Raw genomic sequence first — 26,206 nt, forward strand, 5'->3', positions numbered from 1 at the left:
TTTTTCCTCTTGTAACGTATAGTTTGCTACCTCTTCTTGTATTTTGTTTGCCTTTGATACATGCACATTTGTCACTTTTCCCTCATGTAATGTAACGTTTGCTTTTGTAACATGCCCACTTGTAATTTTCTCCTCGTGTAACGCTGCTGGTCCTATTGTGAAGCGCTCTGACACCTTCCGGTAAAGTCCGCGCTATATAAAAACGCATAAAATAAATAAAAATAAATAAATAAACCACCCAACCCGACGCCCGACCACCCCTGTACCTGTGCCGCCCTCGGTCACACCAGAGACAAAACATGTTGGCCCCTGGGAAAATATTTGCGAGTACCCATGGACTACACAAACAGCACGCTGTAAAGAAAAGTTAAGAATGCTAAAGTTGATTTGCGGAGGCGCATGTTGTCCACTGCCCAGTGCAGAAATTGAATGAAAGGTTAGCAGTCTAGTTCTGAATTAGAACATGACTCTAGGCTGGGCTATGCGAGGAGGGGGGAGGGCTCTGGGCTAGAAGGCGGAAGTGCGGTCAGCTGACGCGCGAGGAGTGCTGTCTGGTGACAGGAAGCGGCAGTCAGCTGACAGGCTCAGTGATCTTCGGCTTGTACGGATAGTAGCGGCTCCCGTCTCCAGCTATGGCCAGTCAGTCCCAGGGTATCCAGCAGCTGCTCCAGGCCGAGAAGAGGGCGGCCGAGAAGGTGTCGGAAGCCCGAAAGAGTGAGACATTGAGAGGCCGGGGGCTCTGTGGGAGGATTTACACTGATGCTTAAATACAGCCTTATGCGGTCCCGAGCTGTGTATGGAGTTGGACGGGCTCAGAAATAAATGTATTGAGAAGGGAACGTGCTTCGTTATATTGGGGATAAGGCTTTAGGGAATGGTGCCTTAAAAAACGAAGAGCGGTGCTGTTCGGGGATAGATTGTAAACGGGCGCAAAGAAGAGAGGCAAGAATATAGTTTCGGGGAGGGTCTAAGCCGCTAAGGAAAATCTCAGGGTTGCAAAGCCTTTGTAGTGCAGACAGAGAGACCCTTCAAGGAAGAATAACCATGGGAAATAGAGCCATGGTGCGGATAATAAATTGTTATCAAGTGTATGGAAAGACCCTCTAGTGAGGTGTGGCCTGCGAAGATAATGGTCCTGGGGTGATGATTAGATAAATCTTGTTTAAACCTTAGGGCATACTTTGTGAATTATGAGCCTCCCTGGCGAGTGTAATTTAAAAGTATCCTTGGACGATGAAGAACTAGTAAATGATTGGGGTATGTGAAAGGGATGGAAGTTTCAGTGGTGTCTAAGAGGTAATACCAGTCGGGCATTTGGGGGTGCAATTTTAGAGGAAAGAAGATGCCAAGAATATAAAGGTTCTTGAGCTGAACGTACCTTAACAGTGGCTAAAGATCTAGTAACTCTAAGGGGAATCTAGGGGTAATCTGAAGAGATAGAAAGATCCTGGGATTCTGCAGTACAAGCTTGGTCCATGGTTGGACAGTTTGTGGTCTGAAAGATGGTTACTTTTAGTTTGATAGTAACAAATCCTTATGGGTTTATGTTCAGATGATAATAAAATTCTGTCGTTGGGTATAAGTGCTATTACAATGACTGTCTTTCTTTTTTCAGTGGTGAGGGGAAGTTATCAGATAATAAAACAAATATGTTTGAGTGGATGCATATATTCATGGATAAAACTGGGACTAGTGGTACTTAAGTAGTTTGGGAGATCAGTCAGTTTCAACTATTAAAGAACCGCTAAGATATTTGGGGGTATGGGTTGATGAATTACTAAAGAAAACACTCGGGAATTTCTTATGTTGATCTACAAGGATCTGGAGAACTTTTTATTTGGGCTAGGTGTAGTCAAGTAGAGGAGTTTGAAATGATCTTGCTGATGTGCTGTACTGTGGAGAAACATATACTTTGTGGAAAGAGTACCAGACGGAATTAACAGATTATGTGGCAAACAAATATATTTGGGGAAAGGTAATTTAGTTGATTGACAGTTGTAGGGGAGTGGCAGGTTTGTAAGCAGTCAGAGTTTTGTGATTTAACAAAGGGTATATTGGGCATGCCAGAATGGAGGACACAGAGATACTGAGGGCCTTGTGACGCTTTTTTGAGGTATTGGAACCTGGTGTGGTAGATCCCATGTTGGCTATAGGATCGGAGGTTTAAAAAAATCAAAATCTTTATGCTGGGTGACGATTTAGACGTGTGAACTAGAGGGAATTTGGAAGGGTGCAGGGTTGCATGCGGTTTGGTCTGAAGGGTAAGCAAATAAGAGGGAAACCAGCCCAAAGACAAAAAGATCATGGGACCAAATTTCAGTTGCCGAAGATGCTGCAATGGATCCTTTGTGGGCGGTTGTGTTGTTCATGTTGGAAGGCTGACATTTGGTAGGAGTGCCTAAGGGAAGATTTTATGAAAACGTTGTACTTTAATTACAACAATTTCTGTCAAAGCATTGCAACAAGAACTTAGATTATCTAATACACATGTCCAAGCACTTGCTAAAGTTATTTGATGTTGTATAGTCTACTAGAGGTGGGCGAGCCAACAAAAAGGCAGAGCTAAGTAAATGGTGTTGCTCGGCTCTAAGAGCACATGCATGAACCGAGCCCTGAAAATGTTTGCACATAAATAGGGTAGCAAACACCGTGTAAAAATTTAATAAATACTGTTCAAAATTCATAATTTGCTGAAGCGTTTCAATTTAGTAGAGCAGATTGCATCACTACTTGAGTGGCATTTAGTAAAAGTGGCAGTTTTTAAAATATGAACTTAAAAGTCCCGCCCACTGTCCCATGACAAGGCCAATATTGAATTAAGATGCTAGTCAGTTCTTATGAGCGTCCTATAAGTGGCCTAGATTTTTTAATGGAATAACATTGCAGTCTATTTGAATCAGAAACATGAGAGGTGCTTGTATAGCACGTAGCCTGAACTCACATATTGCAAAGTGCTCTCAGATGCAATAATTGGCTGATAAAAAAAGCACAGGGAAATAAAATGTTCCCCAGGATTACACAATTTGGTGAAGTGTGATTGCCGGCATAAACCCCAGGTTTTCTAGGTGCACATTATAGTGATTCAGCTGCTAGATGGGTTTCTCTTTCCCAATCAAGTTTTACATCCAAGTTTTAATTTTTTTTTTAATTCTCGGCACATTTGGTTAGAGTGTGGGTGCAAAGCAGAAGTCACAGGGTAGTTGAGCATGTTTTGGGTACAAGGGTCCAAGAGTACCTTTTGCTGAGCCAAGCATTTGGCTCGATCTTTTAATGGCTTGCCCACCTCTACATACACCAGAAAGATTACTGAAACCACTTTTGAGGAGGATCTGTTAAGAAGCCCCTGTATGCAAATGACTTTCACTTTGAATTTAGTTTTCACTACATAAGTTTGTGGGAAAAATCGAACTACTTCAAGCGTACACCTGATGATATTTATAACTATTTTTGAAAACCTGGATTGTGCAGTTGAGCCATAATCTCGATATCGACTACTGTGCAAAATGTAAGATTTACAGAACTTTTTCTGTTAATGTATCACTTGGTCAAACCCAGCCCTGTCTTTCCCTTCTTATTGAACATACAATATGGCAATTAAAAATGAGGCCGGGAATAGGAAATGTGCCTCTTAAGCCCTTAATGGGTATATGGGCAGGACAAACCAATGACTTCTCAACTGCAGACTTTGTCAGGGAGAAAACCAAGAACGGTTCCATGTTCTGCAAATATGTTTGGCATTATCCGGTAACCGAAGACGTTACCTAGGTGGAATCATTTTTAAATATAAGATAAATACATACAATGAATTAGTCAATTATTTATTGAATCCTCCGTTTGTTATAGTTTGTTTAATTTAAGACTTTTTTGAAAATATTTAAAGACAACAATATTTATGCTTTAGTTAACTTCTTTATCGATATATTCTGTTTTACTTTTTTGTTTTGTTGATCTAAGTTGAAGTATAACTTAATTTATTAAAAAATACTTTTGATGTGCATGTATGGTAGTGGAAGTAGGACAGCTGAAGGTGCAAATGATAAGTTCTGGATAAGAAGGAACCCAAAGATCAAGAAAGTGGCAGTACGCTTAACCTATTGAAACCAGGTTCATTGTTGCATGATCTTTGCATGATCTTTGTGGCATAAATTATTTATATGTCGTTTTCCAGAAAGATTCATTGTTTAGCATAGGCAGTATGCAGTCTTGAGAGGGCATCTGAAAATCTCTGGTGGGCTTTGTTGCATCCATAGGGAATAATGCAAATTAATTCTTGGAGAAGTAAGATGAATACAAATCTTTGCTGGGGTAGATGTAAGAAAACTTTGTGACAAGGCAAAGATTTGCAAACACAAAGGTGCCATCTTGGCATGGCCATAGTGTAAATTTACATTGTATCACTGTGCCTTGTTCACATTACACCAAAAGTGAATGGCGATGTGTTAGACACCATAAGTCATAGGCTATTCAATGTGAAATACACTTGCTTTGCATATGGCTACTCGTAATACCAACTTCATTGTCTGGAATAGTCTTCTCCAACAAGTAGCTCGTGAGCTACTGGTAGCTCCCCAGCTACCTTTAAGTAGCTCTCCTGTGTGTAACCCAGCATACTAATTTATAAGCCTGTGCTTCGTTGAACTAATATATAGTCAAGTCAAAGATAGCTTTATTCGATTTTAAAATTAAAATCATAAAAGCACAATCAATAAAACATGATTAAAAACAAAGTCAAATTACATACAGGTTATATTCATCATGGAAAAAAAGAAATGGCAGAGATAAAAACAAACATTAAAAGTTAATCCAGGGTTGATCTGCATCGAATTACGAATTTTAAAAACTTGGATACAGCACTAATTGTTAGTTCGTCATCTAATAGGAGTAACTTTAAATACGCAGGTCTGCAGCGTCTTAGGCCCCAGAACTTAAGAAGGGGAATCAGGTATTTCTTTCTTCCCCAGGCATAATACTTGCAAAAGAGAACACAATGTATCGAAGATTGCAGAGCAATATCATCGCAGGGACAATTAATTAATTTTGAAGACCAATCATTTCTGGCTGGAAATGTTATCAACCTATGATAAGTACCAGTTCTCAATCGCGATAGCAGCATTCTGTCATAAGCAGGGTAATCGGGGGACAGGTAAAGCTGCAAACCGGGGCTCTGAACAAGTGCATTGTATTGGGTTACTGATGTCTTAGTCCTCTCCTCAAGGCATCTTTTGTTCTCGAGGAAAGCAAGGCAACTTATCTTAAAAGCCTTTCTAGAGATCAGAGATAGCGAGGAGGGATTATCAAAAAAAGGTTCATGCCCCATGTTAGTCATGAACTCCTTTACATAGGAGATCCAATGAATATCTTTCCATCTCTCTAATTTAAGGCAGTCACTCAGAATAGTGCTATTAAAAACAGTTGCTTCTGAGGTCCATATCTTGTGCCATAGGAGTAATGGATTGATTTTAATGAGATCCGAAATATAGACCAAATCCAATTCCCTGTGACATATATATGTGGAGGTCGATTTAGGGACCGCTAACAGATAGCGTAGGAAAGTGTTTTCTTTTACTTGGATTTCCTGTGAGTCTGCGATACCCCATATGCCAGATCCGTATAAAGCAGTTGATGTGCATTTAGCCTTATAGATGTCTAGTAGAATACGTACAGGTCTGCCTCCTAATTTATTGGCAAACTGTCTGATTGCTCCTAACGAACGGGCAAAAGCAAGAATCCTAGCCCTGATTGCTGCTTTCCAAGTACCTTTTTGATTAAAAACAATCCCCAGATATGAAAAAAAGCTAGTAAGTTCTATCTTAGACTTGTCAATAAAAGTCTTACAAGAGAGTTTATTCTTTGACGAGCAGCACATGGTAAAGGTTTTCCCTATGTTTATTTTTAAACCCCTGGAACTCATAAAAAAAGAAAAGCTGTTTAAAGCCTTTTGAAGACCCAGCTGAGTTCTAGCCATGATAACTGCATCGTCAGCATATAATAAAATGGGAACTGGGGTGCCGTCAATTTGAGGATAATCTAACTCTTGTTTAATTAAAAATTCTGCCACTTCATTTATATACAGATTAAAAAGAAAAGGTGCCAAAATACAACCCTGTCTGACACCTTTCATAATTGGAAACTTGGCAGAACACTCCCCTTTGTTGCCAAAACGCACCTTGGCCCCTGCCTCTCTATACAGTGCTTTGATAAAATTAATAATATTTAGATCTATGCCCAAACCTATTAAAGAATCCCAAAGTACATCGTGGTCCAGGCAATCAAATGCTGAGCTAAGGTCAACAAAGGTCATGAAAAGGTTACCCTTTTTTGCCAACGTGTATTTGCCGGTTATTAAGGCCAGGTTGAGCCCTTGTTGAATAGTACCTAGGCCAGCCTTAAAGCCGTACTGGAACTTAGAAATAACAGTGTTCCTCTGCCCAGATGTGCAATCTGTTTAAAATAATTCTGCCTGCCACTTTCATCAATGAATCGAGTAGGGAGATTGGCCTATAACATTTGGGATCGGTTCGATTTCCCTTTTTAAAAATAGGCACCACAATGGCTTCCTGCCAGGTCAATGGGAACCCCTTAATATTAAAACTGTTTAACATATTAGTCAACAAAGGGGCCCATAAAGGGAGAGTATCTTTATATATATCTGTAGGGACCCCGTCAGGCCCAGGGGCTTTGTTTCTGGCACTTTCCTGTAGGGCCAATTCTACTTCTGAGACAGAAAAGACAATCCCCAAGGGAAATGAAACAGGAACAGTAGGTTCAATATCAGCCTGCTGAATTAGGGGTTTAGAGGCTCTAACGAGCGAAGTATCTTTTTTGTAAAGCTCGGTAAAGTGATCCACCCAGATTGATTCTTCTATCGCAGGTTCCAGCTTATCAGAATTTCTTTCTGCAAAGAAGGGGGCGTTTACTGCTTTCCAGAATGCAGTGTTATCTCTCAAGGAGCTTGCCTTTACCAATGCATTCCACGCATTCTCCTTGAGCTCTTGCTTCCGTTTTTTTAACGATATTTTATAAGCTGCCCTGGCAGCTCCAACTTCCAGCCTGTTCCTAGGTTTTTTCTTTAAGATCTGCTTTAAGTTAGAGTGTGCTTTGGAACAATCCGAGTTGAACCACCCGATAGTTTTTTGATTAGCCTTGTCTCGTAGAGTTCCTATTAACTTTTTGGCAATAAATGAGGTAATCTGGTCAAAGGCACAGATAATCAAACTAGGGTCTGGGTTGATCTCTAGACAGATCCTGACGTTTTCATGTTGATCCAAAATCAGGTTCTGGAGAAAGTTTGATGGGTCGACCTTCTTCCATTTTATGGCATAGCCATTTTGTCTTGCCAAAGAAATAGCATAGTGGGAAAGGTTTTCCACTACGCTCTGGGCAGATCTAGCACCCCTATCAATATCAAAGATTGAGCTGATCGGGAAGTGGTCACTCATTGCAGTGTCTAATGTTTTAAACAACAGGACTTTGCGATTATGAGTGGTGCTAACCATAGTGTAATCTATGACAGATTCTAGACCGCGACCATTAAAGGTAGGCTGGAAATAAACCTGAGGCGTGCACAATTCATTTACAAATCCCAAGTCCCAGTCAGAAATTAAGTTATTAAACATATTTCCCAGTGAAGTGTGCTCAAAATGTGTACATGGATTGCCAGTTAGGTTGACCATTCCGCATATACCAGAGCTATTATAGGGGCACAAGTGGCAATTAAAATCCCCTGTCAGAATGATACACACATCATTTGGCTCCAAGCCAATTGTGCGGGCTATTAAATTATTTAGATCTTCAAATTCTTTATTCAAATCTTCCTTCGGGATATTATTGTATAGATTTATTAAAATAAATCGGTTTTCGCCTGCAGTTAAGCAAAAGACCTGATAACAGTTATGTCCCTCTGTGTTCTGTTGCGTTGTTGCCAGCTTAACCATGTTGGAAATATAAGTACAAAGCCCCCCCCCGAATTTCTCCCTCTCCTGGGCTGGATTGCGGGGGTAAAAAACGTACGATACCCTGCAAGATGAATCTCGGCCTGTTCCCAGGTTTCCTGCAAACATACAATGTCGTTCTTCTCGATTAAATCACAGAAGATAGGATCGTTTACCTTATTTGCTAAGCCTGCTATATTCCAGGATAAAAGAGCCAGCTCTCCCCTTTTGGAATCTCGGTGACACTCCTTATTAAGGGAACAATCTACATGCGGATTTTGTTCCTTCACAGGAATATTATATTCCGTATCTGTTTCCTCGTTAAATGGACTAGCCACAGAGAAATGTGTTTCTGCCAGAGGGGGAATATGTTCCACGTCAGGCTGCACCCTGAGATGGTCAACTTTTGGGGATAAAAAAGTTTTTATACCAAAGCCGGAATATGTGATTGTTTCAGTCTCTTGTTTACCGAATTCGTCAAGTGAGGCTTTAGATGTTATTAGGGTGTCTGGCAAGTTTTTTATCTTCCCTTCATTTGCAACTCTTTGTGGGTCAATTAGCAGGAGATTTAAATTTTTGACCGTGGTGATCGAACTAAAACAATGCTTAGAGAGACTAGGTCCAGTCCGATGGAGTCAATCCACCATCTCTAAACTACTATAGCGATTGGAGGTTGGTAAACCCCTCCAGTTGTCACTATCTGTTGGATTTCTATTAATTTGCCTTCCCCAATCCCTTATACCCATTGTTCTGTCACGGGATTTTACAGTAATCCATTCACGCTCATTGAATAGATAGGGATAAGATTTAGGAGGGTAAAAGAAAGATAATCTTTTAGTTTCAATACTCTCATTTGCGAAGTGATTTCTCCCGGAGCAGATATAATCAACCGTTTCCGGGTCCTCAAAGTTAACCAGGACACAGTCACCCTGTGTTGTTTGTCTTTCTGCCCCCACCCAGGAAACCCTGCGGACCATTAAGATCTTACTCGTCCTATTCGAAGGGAGTGGTCGATTTACATTGAGCCAGTATTGGACCTTGTTTTTCAAAGAACCAAAGGGTTCTTCTTTTCCCTCTTTCAATTCGGGAACCCCCGTTAAAATCACCAAATAAGGAGATACTTCTGGGGGCAAATCTATAACTGAGTTACCCGGTTTAAGTCCCTTAATTAAATCTTTCTGTATGTTTGGCCCTTGATTATTATATCCAGGTGGATGGTTAATTTTTTCTTTTACAGAGTTCTCTATATTAGCAGTTGCCAAACTGTTTGCTTTTAAGGCGTAGGTTGGCGATTTAACTGTTGAACAACCCACTGTTGAATTTTTTGCGTGTCTTTGTCCCTCATCCAGAACCTTTGGTAATTCAATATTAGTCGAGATCTTTAATAAAGCAGCCACATCTGTTAGCTGCCTCTCAATCTTCTTCAATCTAGTTTCCAATGGAGTAAGATGTTTTTTAAAAAGCTCCCTTATGATTTCAATTTGCTTATGGTCAGCCTTCAAAGGCTCCAAATTTATAGGCATCGTAGAGGGAATAACAACGCTCGACAGTTCCAATGGCAGACTATCCTCATTAGGACTACTTGGAAAAGAGGTGTCTTTTGACTGTTGTTCAATTCGTTCTATCCCTCTAGAGATAAGTTTGCCTGGCCCTTTTTCTCCAATAGGAATAGTTTTTTTTGTCTTAGTGGGCTTATTTATTTTAAGTTCATTTTTCTTATACTTTCTCTTGGAAAGTTTTGTCATCTTTTGTATTGCCCCCTCTTTCTCTCTCACCGTCTGACTATTGATTGAATCTTGCAATCGTGGTTCTAATACCAAAGGCTCCGCTGGAAGAATCGGAGACCTCTCTAGTTGCGAAGAAGATATACATTCAGTCATTGAAAAGGTCAAGTCCACTACATTAGGAATGCTATGTATATCCATGTGTACTGAGGGAAGGGGTGCTTTGTTACTTGTGTTATCGGGAGTTTTAGCTATTGCATAAAGGCCCATAGAGGAGCGCTTGGCCAGTAATAGGTCCTGTGATACTCTTCGTTCCATAAGAGCTATTCCTTGGTCAATAACAGAGTTCGCTCTAACAATGAAGTGATCTAATGGGCCAGTAATATTACTAACATCCTTAATCACCTTACTCTTACTTCCTCGTGTGGTCGCCATGGATAATAGCATATAATTTCCACAACTAATAGTCAACCAATATTTACAAGACGACGTCCAATCACCTGGGGTATGAAATGTTAGAGGGGGGGCCCGGTCCGGTCCTAATCGGTCTGTAACAGGCTAGAACAGGCCCGCCCTTGGCCCGGGCTTCGCCCGGCGCACGTCCTGTGCCGCGTCCCGCGCCGCGTCACTGGACCGAGAATATATGGGTAGTGTTCCGCTAAGAGGGGAGTGTCCGGGAAGAGGCCGCAGCTGTAGCTGGTTTCCCAGCCGCGGAGCCTCGCAGTCCCTCACGCCCAGGTAGAGCACAGAGTCCACAAACAAAGTTCCACAGGCACGAACGGCTCCCGCGAAGCGGGGGCCGTGAGTCGTCCTCTTAAGGGCTGGCAGGGGGAGTGTCCGGGAAGAGGCTGCAGCTGTAGCTGGTTTCCCAGCCGCGGAGCCTCACAGTCCCTCACACCCAGGTAGAGCACAGAGTCCACAAACAAAGTTCCACAGGCACGAACGGCGCCCGCGAAGCGGGGGCCGTGAGTCGTCCTCTTAAGGGCTGGCAGGGGGAGTGTCCGGGAAGAGGCCGCAGCTGTAGCTGGTTTCCCAGCCGCGGAGCCTCGCAGTCCCTCACGCCCAGGTAGAGCACAGAGTCCACAAAGTTCCACAGGCACGAACGGCCCCCGCGAAGCGGGGGCCGTGAGTCGTCCTCTTAAGGGCTGGCAGGGGGAGTGTCCGGGAAGAGGCCGCAGCTGTAGCTGGTTTCCCAGCCGCGGAGCCTCGCAGTCCCTCACGCCCAGGTAGAGCACAGAGTCCACAAAGTTCCACAGGCACGAACGGCTCCCGCGAAGCGGGGGCCGTGATTCGTCCTCTTAAGGGCTGGCAGGGGGAGTGTCCGAGAAGAGGCCGCAGCTGTAGCTGGTTTCCCAGCCGCGGAGCCTCGCAGTCCCTCACGCCCAGGTAGAGCACAGAGTCCACAAACAAAGTTCCACAGGCACGAACGGCACCCGCGAAGCGGGGGCCGTGAGTCGTCCTCTTAAGGGCTGGCAGGGGGAGTGTCCGGGAAGAGGCCGCAGCTGTAGCTGGTTTCCCACCCGCGGAGCCTCGCAGTCCCTCACGCCCAGGTAGAGCACAGAGTCCACAAACAAAGTTCCACAGGCACGAACGGCGCCCGCGAAGCGGGGGCCGTGAGTCGTCCTCTTAAGGGCTGGCAGGGGGAGTGTCCGGGAAGAGGCCGCAGCTGTAGCTGGTTTCCCAGCCGCGGAGCCTCGCAGTCCCTCACGCCCAGGTAGAGCACAGAGTCCACAAACAAAGTTCCACAGGCACGATCGGCGCCCGCGAAGCGGGGGCCGTGAGTCGTCCTCTTAAGGGCTGGCAGGGGGAGTGTCCGGGAAGAGGCCGCAGCTGTAGCTGGTTTCCCAGCCGCGGAGCCTCGCAGTCCCTCACGCCCAGGTAGAGCACAGAGTCCACAAACAAAGTTCCACAGGCACGAACGGCACCCGCGATGTGTTAGACACCATAAGTCATAGGCTATTCAATGTGAAATACACTTGCTTTGCATATGGTTACTCGTAATACCAACTTCATTGTCTGGAATAGTCTTCTCCAACAAGTAGCTCGTGAGCTACTGGTAGCTCCCCAGCTACCTTTAAGTAGCTCTCCTGTGTGTAACCCAGCATACTAATTTATAAGCCTGTGCTTCGTTGAACTAATATATATATATATATATATATATATATATATATATATATATATATATATATATATTCACTTAAAAAACCATAGGTTTCACACATGTTATAGTTAGCTGGACATTTCACTCGTGAAAAACCATTGAAATTCCCCCGTTATAGTTAGTGCAGGCAACTATAACTCACGCGACCGCAATCCTCTGCTGATGACGTCAGATATTACATCACTGTATTGAGACACTTATTTACCCATGTCTTCTTCCATTAATTTTTAGCTATACATATATTACAAATATTTTTTTTTCAGAAAGACACATATGTCATCAGTGATGTAATATCTGACGTCATCAGCAGAGGATTGCGGTCGCGTGAGTTATAGTTGCCTGCACTAACTATAACGGGGGAATTTCAATGGTTTTTCACGAGTGAAATGTCCAGCTAACTATAACATGTGTGAAACCTATGGTTTTTTAAGTGAATTTGCAAGTTTTTTTAAATGCTAATTCCTAACTATAACGTGTGTGAAACCTATGGTTTTTTTCAGTGAATTTGTACGGTTTTTTAAATGCTAAGTTATGTATTTTTTTTATTTATTTTTTTTAAGGTTTTTCACCGTGCGCGTACCGTACGCGCACGGTGCGCTTCGCGCCCACGATACGCAGTTCGCGGAATTTTTCCGTTTCTACCGTACGCGCACGCTACGCGATTTTTCGCAAAAAAAAAATGAAATTTTGGCCCTTGGGGGTCCTTCTGGGACCCCTGACAAAGGCTAGGGGGTCAGGAACTGTCCACCCTGCCCCCTTTTCACGTTCTCCACCTTTGTTTTTCACCCCCTCAGACTGCGAGAGACAAAATGGCGGCCGACACTTCCTGGTTTCGACCGATTCGAATGTTTACTAAGATCTAACAACCAATCAGAATCGCGCACGGCAGCGTGCGCGTACGGTAGCGTGCACGTACGGTAAGTTTTACCGTACGCGCACGGTGCACGCTTATAGATGTATATATGCTTTTAAATGCTATTTTCTCAGGAAATACGGAACAGATTTACACCAGACCTGCAAAAGGCACATCCCTGACCTGAGGACTACCTCTCTGCCAAATTTCAAGTAATTCTGTTCAGCCGTTCGGGCTGTAGCTTGGATTAAAGGTCCTATGGAAAAATGCATGGGGAAAACGCGTTTTGGGACCCCCCCTTTTTCTCAGCCCCCGCTTGACGAATCCCCCCGAGACTTTCAGGGAAGGAGCGGAGCGGAGCGCCCCACCTATTTTGAAAATTTCGCGAGGATTCGTCAATCGGCGCCAAAGTTATTCCAAATAGAATGTTGCGGATTTCCTATGGAAACACGATCCTAACTATAACTATCTACTGGCGACCGCCAGTAGATAATATATATATATATATATATATATATATATATATATATATATATATATATATTATCTATATCTATATCAAACTTTAACAGCGTGTGTACAACATATACATAAATGTGTATATTTTGAGGACTCACAACCTCATGTTTGGAGAAAAATGGTTGAATTTTCAAAATATAGTTAAAGATGATATTTGAGTGATAAATAATTTGGCATTGGAGAGTCTTTTACTAATATTATTTCCTTGGTGTGGTGCCAGAGTCAGTGCTGCTATGGCTTGCAGACAGTGGCCAATAATATAATCTTTTGATGTGGGCACAATTACAGCACCAATAATATTAGTAGCTCCAGATGATTTTAATTTAATATAAGTAGCTCTTATTACAGAAACTTTTGGAAGATCCCTGGTCTCGTGTGTGTTAAAACTGTTTTATTGTGGAATATTTATGCTATTACTTTAATCTCCCATCTCCGTCCTTGACCCTCCACTCTGATGTGCACTAGGTATTGCATATACCATACCTGAAAAATCCACACCACCAACAAAGGTCTGACCATTCCCCTCTATCCTTGATCAGTGGTTTGTGGCATTATCCTTCTACTAAAATATACACTCGGCTTTCACAAGATACCTCTAAACTAGCATGCCTCTAAGTAACCATCTTCAGAGCTCCCATGATACTCCTCTGTTCCAAAATCTAAAATGTGCTGGTCTTTCAGTACTGATACTCAGCAGCTTTCCAAATGTTACATTTCTCTGAACACATTTCATTTGTATTACATCCTTATTTCTGGTGAGATAGGTCAACAATCAGTGTAACTGCTGCATAATTATATCATTATAACATTCATATTAAAGTTGTAAATCCTTTCATTCTTCTGAGTTGGAAACATTATTTGTACGGAGTTGCAGAATAACGCATTTTATTAACCCGGTCTAGGTGCCTATATAAAGCAATGTATAGAATGGCTTATGAAGAAACTGTCCGGTTATAGCAGCACATGGAGTGCTCAGTTGCCATCTGAAAGGACCCAGAAATTGGCTGGTTAAATTGCTAAATAAGCTGCTGCGCTTGTTTGTGTTTAACGAGGAGGTCACAAATCTCAATCCCAGTAAATCAGATAAGTGTTGAAATCCCTCATGCAGAGGGGTGTATGTAATTGGGCACAATTTGTGAACCAGGTTAGCTAGCTCAAGAGTTTACCAGATCACATGTATAATCACATGTATAAAAATCAACTTTTCTTCCTTCGAGTTTTGACAAACGATCCCTTTCAATTGTATAATAGATGTACATTGTTACATGGCTTGCGTTACCCTGTGATTTTTTACCGGGATTGGAAAGTAAAACTTTTAGGTAAAAATATGAACCCTCCTTCCTACTGGGTGAAAGATTTGGAATCTAGAGGCCACCCATGCCCACTAAAATATATAGACAAAATACAAAGAGGGCTGTGGGTATTATTATGCAATTAACTGCACCTCCTCCCAATCTTAATAAAGGCAGTGAATCACACCCTCTGTATTAGCCGTGCATTTAGGCCATTAAACCTTCCATTTGATGACCCAAAAATAAATGACGTCTCCTATCAAAACAGACAGAAATTAAGCAGTTTCCGCATTTCAAATGATTCTTCATTCACAGCAGCTCTAACTCAATGAGTGAGGCGTTAATGCTTGTTAACTCTGCCTTGGTGCTTTTCTTGAACCAGAGATTGAAATGGTGAGAACGATCCAGCCATCCTACACCCACCGGTAGTTGCACTAAGATGTTGAAGCATGGAAGCAAATATCTCAGAAGAAACCATGGTAAAAGAAAATGTGGGTAGCTAAGTCTCTGATATGAATTAGGCTGATTGAGTATTGTGTGGAAGAACTAAAAAATAGTATGCTAGCCATATTATCTTGATCCACACCTCACAAGCACAGTACTACATTTCTAAGTCAATGTTTAGCCAGTTAAAGGCACTCTTCATTTTAAAATGCTGCTATTAGTCAAGCAAAAGAAACCACAACTCCAATACTTGCATTAGATAGAAAGCTGTTCTGGAATGCTCTTTAGTGAAAAATATAAAAGATTAGTGTAGAAATATTTTATGCCTGCTTAAAACATTGCCAAAGACTTTGAGTTTCAGTTTAGTTGCATGTTGTATCCTCCTTTTGCTGCAGTATTGAAAATGTTAAAAGAAAGTTAAAAATTAAATGGGTTAGCATTGTATGCTGCAAAGGCTAAGATAGTGTTGTGCTGGTCCACTGTCTTGTGAATTTGCACATAAAATATTTTTGTTTTTTTCTGTATTTTTGCATTAACATGTAGAGGACATGTCTGTGGGCTTCCCTGGGTCTTTGCTTTCTTTCTCATGCGCGCTTCTTCCAATTCTTATACATACACCCATTCAGCAATCCAGCTATGAAAAAATCCTGTTTGGATGACAATTCAAGAAGCTAATTTCAAAATCTGCTGTTATCCTATCCATTTAACAACACCGGCCCTAATTACGATGTTGGGTGGACTTGAGTCCACCTGACACCGTTTCGGTGTGGGAACTGACCAACCATAGGTCGGCGGTTCCGAACACCGTATTATTATGTGACCTCACATGGTGCTGTTGCAAACTCCCATTTCTATATGGGAGTTTTTGTAGATCCCTGCACCGTGTGACAGGCACCTCATGGTGCCTGCCACATGGTGCAGGGATTTACTGGGGGGAACCATAGGCGCCTCCTCTACTCCAACCGGAGGCCGCAGGGAGAAGGGGGCCCAGCTAGGGGCCGACGGGCTGCTTGAACCCCTCTGAAGCCACCCAGAATGACCTACATTGTAATTAGGCGGTCGGAAGTCAAACCGGGGATGTTGGTCGGAAACCCTCCGACCGACATCCTAATGAGGCCCAATGTACTTCGAGCCAAATTTATTAACTATTTTTACTTGCTAATATCATTGATCTTTCGGAAGATTGCAAATATATCATTGTCACAAGAAGTTTACCCAAACGCTTTACATTTCATCAGCTTATGTGTTTGAAAAATATAGTACCCCTCCTCCGTTTATCTTTTAGAATGTAGAACCTGTTACTGACTCCCTCCATTTTGAAACACTGGATATCTGATCAACTACTTGAACACATCTATGCCTGTACCTTTCTCCTACTTTCCATTTGTGACTGTGATCTTTTTGCATGTAATGTATGTGTATGTAATATTTCTGTAGCGTGAACTGAGCCAATACATTACTCTACAATTTCACAATACTAGACTGACTTTCTTCCCCCTGTCAACTGTAACGTCTATCCAGAGTAAAGCCTTTGATTCCCCATGAAAATGTTCATGCATGATTTCTGAATGCCAACCTTAACCCCATAAAGATCTTTTCTAGACTGCAGCCTGTTCCTTTCTCTGGGTTTGTACTATATTTCTTGATGCCAAATAGTTTAAATACATTGTATACGTCTTTACAAGGTTCTGTTTCTTCAACAGCCAGCATACCTACAAAACAAATCTTAGATCTTTGGTTGAGCTGCTTTACTAGAAGTCAATATAATCTAATTTTTGTCACATATCAAAATTTGAAAAACCTGTCAACGAGGCCTTCATTTGTGTTGATGAAAGGATTTAGGATGCATGTTCGTAATACTTTTGAATATAGGCGTCATTTCTTTCCATCTAGTACAGGTAGCTATTAATCATGGACATTCCCGTTCTCTTCTTCTGCCTGTCTTCTGATAAAGGGTTGTGATTATAGTCCAGTGTCCTGCTTATAACTTTCTGCAATGCATTGCCATGGCTATGGTTTACCTTCTTCAGCGCTTCACTGCCCTTGCAGTTAGGATGAACTATGAAACTTTTTGTATTAGTGGACAGGCATTTGCCATGGGATGGATTCATCATATAGTATTCGGTGTTATGGATGAAGAAGGCTGGATGATTCAGTAAAGGAATGGGACAAATATTGCAAGAGAAATTATCATTACATGGTCACATATTTGAGTTAGTCTATGTCTACAAGTGCAATTACTATGTGTGAAATATCCTTTTGTATTTCTTTTCCATGTCTATAAGTAGTCTCTCTCATTTTCATCCACACAGGAAAGAACAAAAGATTGAAGCAAGCAAAAGAGGAAGCTCAGGCTGAGATTGAGCAATATCGTCTGCAGAGAGAGCAGGAATTTAGAACAAAGGAAAATGCGGTATGATTAGCTAAAACCCTGTTTAGTGTACCGGTACTCTTTGTTGCCCATGGTGTACTCCGAAGGTCTCATTTCCAAACCCAAAGGCATTCTCCAGCTTCTAATAGCCCCACAGGACCAAAATGCTATTAGGAGGGCAATCAGTTTATCGAATAAAACATTATTCTTGGGGATTGTGGAACAAAGTGTGTATTAATTTGCATACCAACTGTCCAAATTGGTTTTCATGTTGCTTAGCCACCCAGATGTTGCTTAGCCACACAGTGCTCAGCTTCAACACTTCAATTAGTTTAGATCTCCTTGTTAGCTTTGTCACTGCTCTAAAAATTAATTGTGTATTATATGGTTTTGAGAACCTAATTATATGAAGTGGGTAACTATGGCTACAGCGTAGGCCGGTGCAACCATGCTTGCACTCCTGTAGCACCTGTTACCCAACTACTGCACTATTTAGTAATACAGCATTAAAAACAAGGAATACCACGTTGGTGTAATTCTTGCAGATTGGGTGGGTTTTAATCGGCAAGCAGTCACAGCCTTGCCTAAACCATGGCTCAAACCATCCGGCGGAACAGCAGCGCCGGACTTTAGAATGTGTGAGCTCAGGACACACACCTTTAGAGGGGCACATGAGCTGCCTGCAGCAGTTTCCTTCGGACGTGGCTCTAAAGATAAGTGCATTTCAACACTTTATGGACGCTGCTGGTGCCCAATCATGCCTTTCTACTGTTGTTTTCTCATTGCTTGTCTTTCTCTTGTCTCCATATCCTTTCCTCACCCCTCTCATTGGTCCATAGTTAAAGGGGACGAATGGGAGGGGTGGCCAAATTTGGTTTCACCCAGGGCGTTCTCCGAGCAAGGCACTTCTGGTTGTTTTATACAGTGAGCTCTTTTTTATTGCTTTCCTGAGTTTTGCATTTTGCCAATGTCCTTTTCTTTGACTGTAGGCTTTGGGGTCACACGGAAGTTACAGCTCTGAAGTGGACAAGGGTACAGTGGAGAAGATGAAAATTATACAGGATAACTACGTGAGCAATAAAGAGATGGTGTTGCAGAGCCTCTTACAATTGGTCTGTGAAATCAAACCGGAAATCCACATCAACTACCGCGTCTCTGGATAGAGTGATGGGTGAAGAGCTCCATTCCCTGTGTGTTAGTAATAGAAGCCAATGGTCACAGGGAGCATAGAGTTTTGTGACTAAGCTTAGTCAGGTGTATATTTTTCCTGCAAGGATATTAATATTTTTAAAATATATTGATCCGCTAGTTAAATAAGTCTCCGGGTTTCTCTCTGTCCTGCCTTAGAATATCTCCAAATATTTATTAGCAATGTTCCCTATCTATGCAGGGCGAACAAAAGGAAGTGATAATTCAATGATGAATGAATGGAAATACACAAGGCCAGAGATCTGGGAACGTTGTCGATGACACTCCTGTTGTGAATGTGGCACTTCAGGCTCTCTTTGACTTGGCTTGAATGTAAGAAAAAATAAAGAATTGTGTCACTGAGACGTTTACAAGCACTTGCCAGCGACTCACTCGCATGCTGCTAGAGGGCGCATGTGGTGGACCTGAGACTGCATCTGTGTTATCATGTTTGTGAATGGACGAGTGCTTTGTGATTTAGGTTGCTTACCTGCCAGTGCATTGGAACTGCGGCACCTGCCCTGCACAGATATTTAACCTTGCAGCCCCTGCTCCCCAATTCTGTTTATTCCCAGTGGAAATTGTTAGTTGTACTCTTCTTTCCCACAAATAAACATGTTGTGTAACTTTTCACAGGGTTCCAGTATTTTGTAATTGCATGTTTGTACTTCTCCTTTTCGTAGGCTCCAGTTGAGTAATCCAGAGCCAGTCACACACTCGTGTGGAAGTGAGTCTGCAGTGCCAGATATTTTCCGAACCTTCCGTTGAAATGACTCAGAGCCCTGTTTAGAAATAGAAGATGATTGGTTACACTCATGTTTTCTGTCGCAGGATATGAAGGGTACAGCCTTGAGCGTCTCCCTGCATCTTGAAGGGGCATTTGAAGCTGTAATGAACCGCGCGGTGCATTTTGGGAGGGGAGTCAGGCGTGAGGTTGCTACGAGACTACGTACTTTATACTTCTGGTGGTGTTTCTTGCAAGCGTTTTCTTTTAGTATCTGGTGAAGCTCGAGGGGACTAAAAGATGCACATATTCAAATGAGTTTTATGGAAGGCGCCTTAATTTAGAGCAGCTTCAAAGGCTGCCTGCTTGATTCATTTTCAAGTGCCCCTTGAACGGGGTAGTAAAACCATTTTGTATGTAGTTCGCAGCTTTTATTCATCCGTGTATTCTCAGTGATGCAGTTGCTTGTCCCTGGTTCTGCAAGCTTGTTTAATGCCGTGCGCGTGTCCGTGTTTTACTCTTGCCACATTCCTCTAATATCTTCCAGGCATCATGCCAGTGCCTGCAGAATTTACACCTGTGCAGGTGTGTTCCTGTTCAGTATCTGACACGAAAGGATTTGTTGTTTTTTAATCTGGACGTGTTTCTATAATGTTTCCTCAGACATCTTTTTAGATAAATAGTGGCATCGTTATTTCAAGGAGTGCCCGATGGAGTGCAGGAAGTGACCGCCTTTGCCAAACAGCACCTTTATTGCTGTGAATCAAACTGTGGTGTTCGTCAAAGTAAACATAGAATGCTAAACTTTATGTAAATTGATGCTCTGCAAACAAAGTAAGGCGTGCCTTCCTACCTCGGCCGTTTGGAGCTTAAAGAACCTTTCATGAAGTGGACGGACTGCGTGTGCCGGTCATCTCCCTAAAGCGGCAGAAGGGCATTTGTGAATATAAAGTTATAAAATGGGTGCACAGACGAGCAGAGCTGTCGACGTGTTTCAGCTAAGACCCTCCCACCAAAGCCTGCAAGGAAGCAGAAGGCAGATTGACATCATTACAGCAGCTGCCAGAATGTCACAGAATATAAAACACAAAACTAACTCCAAACACTTTTCCTTTGCCCACCCGCCACCTCATGATTTTAACGTCATGTATATCTTCTGGCCTCTGGATGTTTATTTTACTGTGCTGAGGCGTTGTCTTAAATAGAATAATTAATTGAACTGACCGTGCCCGGTGTAGTCGCCGTGATCACCCAGGTGTAGAATGCATCTTATGAGTTGAGAGTGTGATTGAATGTGGTGTTTGTGAAAGGAGACAGATAAGGAGCTCCTTGGGTCTGAAGTCTGTCACACCAGTGTGAATTCCTCACATTCAGGCTGCCTGCTAGTGTCAGATTCTCGCACTGCCCACCTATGCCAGCATTTTGCATTTAACAATAGGGGCGGCTCCTATGTTGGGAGCAGAACAGCATCGCCCACTTAAAAGCCCCAGAGATTAAAAATAAAATGGTAATTTCTTTCTATTTCATTTTCCATGTACCCATCCCGAACAGAGCGTCAAGGCGGGGCAGGGAGAAGGGTGTGCTGTCTGTACACTGTTTAAAGTGAGCATGTCTTTTTGGCTGGCCGTGTTGTGACTGCCAGCCTTACACGCGCTCTTAAGACATCTCTTACACATAGCTGGGTTAGAGCAAGTGCAGACCTCCAGTGCTCTGGAGAGTGCCAAGCGAGGCTACTTCCTCCAATCGGGGTGCTGCTTTTATGCTGTGGGCAGCACCAGGATTGGTCAAGGGAGTTGCAGCATCCAGTACCTGTGAAAGAAGATGTCCAGAGCAGAGAACGTCCTGTTCGGTAAGTGTTTTTTGTTTTTTATGTTTGTACCCACGTGGATGCCAGCCGCAACTGGTCCCAATACATTTGCTCTTGAGGCTGAAGGAAGAATTCTGAATTTTGACGTTCTATCCTGTCCATGGCCTCTCCGCTGAGAGGACAGGCAGTGTTCCAATGTATAATTTTTTGTTGTTGAAAGTGTACCGATGTGCCTCTTCTCTCTTGCTTCCTCCTCTATTTGTATAGCACTAATGCTTCTCTCCTTCTACCCACTGTAGTTCTGCAACCCCATCCTCAGTCCTCCATTGCTGCTCATCATTTTATTCTGGTTTTCTATTTCACACAATTGCTCCAGCTTTCCCCTTCCTCTATCTCTCCATACTTCCATTCCATCTCGCTTCCTCTTGTTGTCTCTGAATTTTTCTCCCATTCCTATCGCCGTGTCTCCTCTTCCTACAGTTCCATTCTCCCTTAATGTTTCAGAAGTGTATCCACGTCATGAAGCCTCCTCCTATGAGTCATGAGTTGGTAGGCTTCAGAGGGCCATGACACAACCATCTGCTTTCCCCAAAAGAAATTCTACTAAAAGGGATTAAAGCAATATAAATGTGTGTTTAATTCATATTGTACAGTAAACACTAGGTTAAGGTCCAATGTGTATGTGTTGTCATTCTTTCTTAGAAAAACAACCGCATCCTTAATAAATGTGCATCCAGCCAGGCCAGTACATTTTTGGGAAAGTTTGAGTTGTTTCAGCGTTTCGTTGCCAAAGGACTCGCTCACCTATGACAGACTGAGAACCAATGAGCCCATAATCCTTTAAGATTAATACAGTGTCTGTGGGTCTAGGCTAAGCTATTAACTAGCACAACACCGAAGTATTTCACTATATAAAACTGTCATCTTTTACTTGAGTGTTCATTTGTATTCCCTCAATTCCCTGCTTAATAATTTTTTTATTTGTCATTACAAATGTCCACCCCTTTAAAGTATCATAAAAATGTTGCCATTTCTGGTGCTTATTTAACCTTTAATGTATTGCTTTGCAGTTGCATTACCAAAGTGTTTCATACCCCTATTGAGGTTGAAACCACTATTAAATGCCCTAAAATTAATTAAACGTATTAATTTCCATGAGGAAGTTATAGCATTCCAGCAAATAAACACCATAAAATAAAACTTAATGTATAAAAAGGGTACTGACTAATTGAGAAGATTTTAATGACTGGTCTGTCACTTTTTAGATTGTGCCTATCAATAGCTCAACTGGAGCCTGCCCATTGCTTAGAATTGATTGGCTTTCCCGTCACTCTCATTTGTCTTCATATTTGTGTCCCTGCTTGCAGATTTTGTGTTTGTCCATCACATGCAGCATATCCTCTTTAAAATCTCTTTTGATTGTCTTCTATGCTTTCACTACTTGCTTTTCAAGCACTGCTTTATTTATTTTTGGTTAAGCCCTACACAAGAATGCATGTGTTTTACATCAGCATCCCTCATATGGTCCTCTTCCCTGCCCTTTGTGTTGCTCTGTGTCATCCATGTGCTTCTCCTTGCCTCTTCCATGTTGCGCTCGCTCCTGTCTGCTCTCCCTGTTGCTCTCACTCTCTCTCCTCTCCCTGTTGCGCTCACTCCTGTCTCCCTGTTGCTTTCTCACCTTGGTTGTTCTCCCCTGCCCTCTCCATGTTGCTTCTCCCCAACCCCTGCTCTCTGTATTGCTTCCATTCCCCGTCCCTCTGTGTTGCTTTCCCCAACCGTGCCCTCTGATTTGCCTTACCTGCACCCTACATGTTGCTCCACCCACGTATGCTTAAAAAAAATTGCTTACTTGGATTTGTTTGAAGATTAATCCGACAGTGGCCTGGTCAGGTGTTAGTGCTCCAGGTCATGTGGTCTTGGATTCCCCTGAACAATGTCCCCTTCACCTAGCAGGCCTTGCCCCCCCGTCCTGGTCACAGGCAGAAGTCGTATCGAGCTTCCCCTCCTCACAGAACCCATCTGGCTACTTGGCAGATGACAGTTTTTGGGGTCTCAAGATCCCCTTCTTATATTCCATTTCCAGATAATTGTGATTTAGTGTCTGGGTCTTTGAAGCTTATGTTGGGGGAGTTGCTTCTTTTGAAGAATTTTAAAGAAAGCTGGTGTTCACTTCCGGAATCTTCCTTCCCCCACAATGAACCTTGGATCGCTCAACCACGTTACTACTGAGAGTCCAGTTCAGAAGGGGTACTTGGCCCAGTTGCTCAGAATCCATTGTGCGTCAGACCCTGGGACATCAGGAGTAAAAGGCCTCAGCCCCCACAGTGGGACCCAGTAACTCCTGCTTGCCCATAGCCCTATGAAAGGTGTCCTGACAATTATGCAATGATGCTTCATTTCAAGATGAGCCCTTTCACTTCAAGATGAGCACTTTTACAAAAAGTGTTATAGACATACTTTGAGAGGAAGACTACATGACCACCCTCAACCGCAAGAATACATGACTGAGTAGAAGTAATAATAAGTTCTACAACATGGTATTGAAAACATTAGAACATCAATGCATTGTATGGCATAAGCTCATGTGAAGGACATTAAAGAATATTTAGCATTATGGCCTTGCCTAAACATCAGTATGCCTGCCTGCCCGCCACTGAAAACTCCATCCCCTCCTCACAAGAACTCTGCGACGCCCTCACCAACCACTTCCACAAGATAGCAACCATCTACAGAAACTTTGATCCCAAACCCTCCGACCTCTTCAGTAACCCATCAAACTCCACTGCTGACCACCCCCTCACCGCTTGGGAACAACTCAGCACACCGAGCACAATCACTTTTATGAACTCCATCCACTCGGGAGCACCCGCTACCCATGCCCCCACCGACTCTTCAACCTAAGAAGAGACGAGATCAGCCACCAGCTTACCACCATCCTGAAAGTCTCCATAACCTCAGCCACCTTTCCCGATGTATGGAAAGACGCAGAGGTCATAACCCTCTTCAAGAAACCCTCGGCAGACCCCAGCAAGCTCCAGAACTACTGTCTCATCGCCCTGCTCCTGTTCCCCCGCCAAAGTCCTGGAGAAGGCTATCAATCTCCAACTCACTGAACACCTGGAGAGAAACGACCTACTGGACACTTCCCAATCAGTCTTCAGAACCAACCACAGCACCTATACAGCCCTGATTGCCACAACAGATGACATCTGCACCTTCTTTGACCGAAGAGAATAGGCTGCCGTCATCCTACTGAACCTCTTTTCAGCCTTCAACAACGTCTCCCACCACACTCTCATTGATCGACTACGCCAGATAGGAATCACAGATGTGTTTGGATGGATGCCATCCTTTTTTCATAAGACGCACCCAGAAATTCTGTCTCCCCTCTTCACCTCGCAACTAAGCACACCATCTGCGGTGCACCCCAAATCATCCTTCAGTCCAGCCTCTTCAACATCTACATGACACCACTCGCAGACATTGCCACATCTCACGACATAAACATAATCTCCTACTCCGACAATACCAAACTGATCCTCTTGCTCTCTGTGGACACCACCTCGACGAAGACCAGCTTCCACAACTGTATTGAGAACGTTGCTGCCTGGATGAAGGACAACTGCTTGAAGCTCAACATGGACAAAACTGAAGTTCTGATCTTCGGCAGACACACTGCTCTCTGGAATGACTCCTGCTGGTCGGCGGAACTCAGACCCACCTCCATGCCAAAGGACCAAATCCAACCTCTGCATCATCCTGGACAGCGAACTCTCCATGAAGCGTCAGGTGAATGCCATTTCCTCAGCCTGCTTCCACACCTGCATGCTCTGCAAAGGCTTCAGGTGGCTCCACATCAGCACCAGGAAAACGGTGATGCAGGCCCTCCTCACCAGGTGTCTAGACTACGGCATCGCACTCTAGCCATGCTCTTCCACCGAACTCATGCAAAGACTCCAGACGATTCAGAACACAGCTGCCAGATTGATCCTCAACCTGTCCAACGGATACATCCCCCAGCACCTGAAGGACCTCCAGTGGCTCCCCGCCCAGAAGAGATGCCAGTTCAAGTTTCTGACCCACGCCTGCAAAGCTCTCCACAAACAAGGTACTGCATACATAAACCACCACCTGCACTTACACCGACCAGGAATCTCTGCTCCGCACACCTTGCCCTTGTATCCACCGCTGCCACTCCAGAGGACGATCCTTCTCCCATCTCACCGCCAAAGCCTGGAACGGCCTCCCCCTTCACCTTGGCACCGCACCTTCGCTAAAGACCTAGCTCTGCGAGCGATTCCATGCTGCATAGCACCTGGATACCCTCTAGGGTGATAAGCAACGCTATACAAGTGCTACTTGTTTGATTGTGTTAATCTGGAGGCAATTGCATTTTACTAAACAACGAGCATTATTATATTTTTACAATCCCCTTCCCGTGAGGCATTTGTTGAAGGTTTAGAGACTGATCCCACCATGCGCTGGTATAATGTTGTTAGTGCATGTGGAGTGACCAGGTGAACCCATGTGTCATGTGACCTCAAAGTTGTGATGGACAGTAGTTTTGTGGCCATTAGTTTGTTATTCCTTGTTGATTCTAAAGGACTGAGTTGCTTTGCACATAAACCCTATGTTGCAACCTAAAGTACAAGCCCACTACTTGCTCCCTTCACTCAACCTAATAAACTGAAGGCCATTTCGAATCTGGATTTCGGTAAGTGGATCGTAGATTGCTTTCAGAGATAGTTTGCACAATCAAGCCAACCCATTACCCCTCCCCCCCTCCCCCCCCCCCGTCTTCCGACGTCAAAGGCGCCACTGTGACTTTTAGGGCCGAAGTCCAAAGAGGGCTCCGTTTTAAACAAGCACACGGTTTATATCATGGTCTCCTGTATCTAAACTGCTATGGCGAGTAAATGTAAATGTAAATGTAAATGTCAAGGTACTTATAGAGCGCACTGTCACCAGACGGCCACCTTGCGGTGTCGCCTTTGCGGTTTCCTGGCGCTGATACTCATACCGCTGTGGAACCCCTCCTGGCTTTCCCTGTGAAGTGTCCACTCCTGGGCACCCCCAGGGTGAAGCCAGGCATCCTTAGCGCTGTTGGGGCCGGTGTGGAGGCTAAGCAAGCTATTGCCCAGAGTTGCAGCGTGGGGCCCATGATTAGAATAGGCACCGAGGCGAGAATAGAC

The 26,206-nt window shown here is 43.4% G+C and overlaps 1 protein-coding gene across 1 annotated transcript; it reads left to right on the forward strand.

The window, feature by feature from the left end:
* Nucleotides 1-518: 518 nt before the first annotated feature.
* ATP6V1G1 (ATPase H+ transporting V1 subunit G1) lies at nt 519-19,114 on the forward strand. The gene is made up of 3 exons (XM_085611894.1): nt 519-714; nt 17,237-17,337; nt 18,285-19,114. The coding sequence occupies exons 1-3, from the start codon at nt 633-635 to the stop codon at nt 18,456-18,458; spliced, it is 357 nt and encodes a 118-aa protein (XP_085468020.1). The 5' UTR covers nt 519-632; the 3' UTR covers nt 18,459-19,114.
* The last annotated feature ends 7,092 nt before the right edge of the window (nt 19,115-26,206 follow it).

The sequence above is a fragment of the Triturus cristatus genome, chromosome 1_2 (genome assembly GCF_964204655.1).
Source record: "Triturus cristatus chromosome 1_2, aTriCri1.1, whole genome shotgun sequence".
NCBI lineage: Eukaryota > Metazoa > Chordata > Amphibia > Caudata > Salamandridae > Triturus > Triturus cristatus.

Excerpts from the sequence above, each read along its gene's own strand:
- ATP6V1G1 (XM_085611894.1), top strand. The coding sequence starts at position 633 with ATGGCCAGTCAGTCCCAGGGTATCCAGCAGCTGCTCCAGGCCGAGAAG. Across the intron at positions 715-17,236 it reads GGTGTCGGAAGCCCGAAAGA|GAAAGAACAAAAGATTGAAG; the intron begins GTGAGACATTGA and ends TCATCCACACAG. Across the intron at positions 17,338-18,284 it reads TTAGAACAAAGGAAAATGCG|GCTTTGGGGTCACACGGAAG; the intron begins GTATGATTAGCT and ends CTTTGACTGTAG.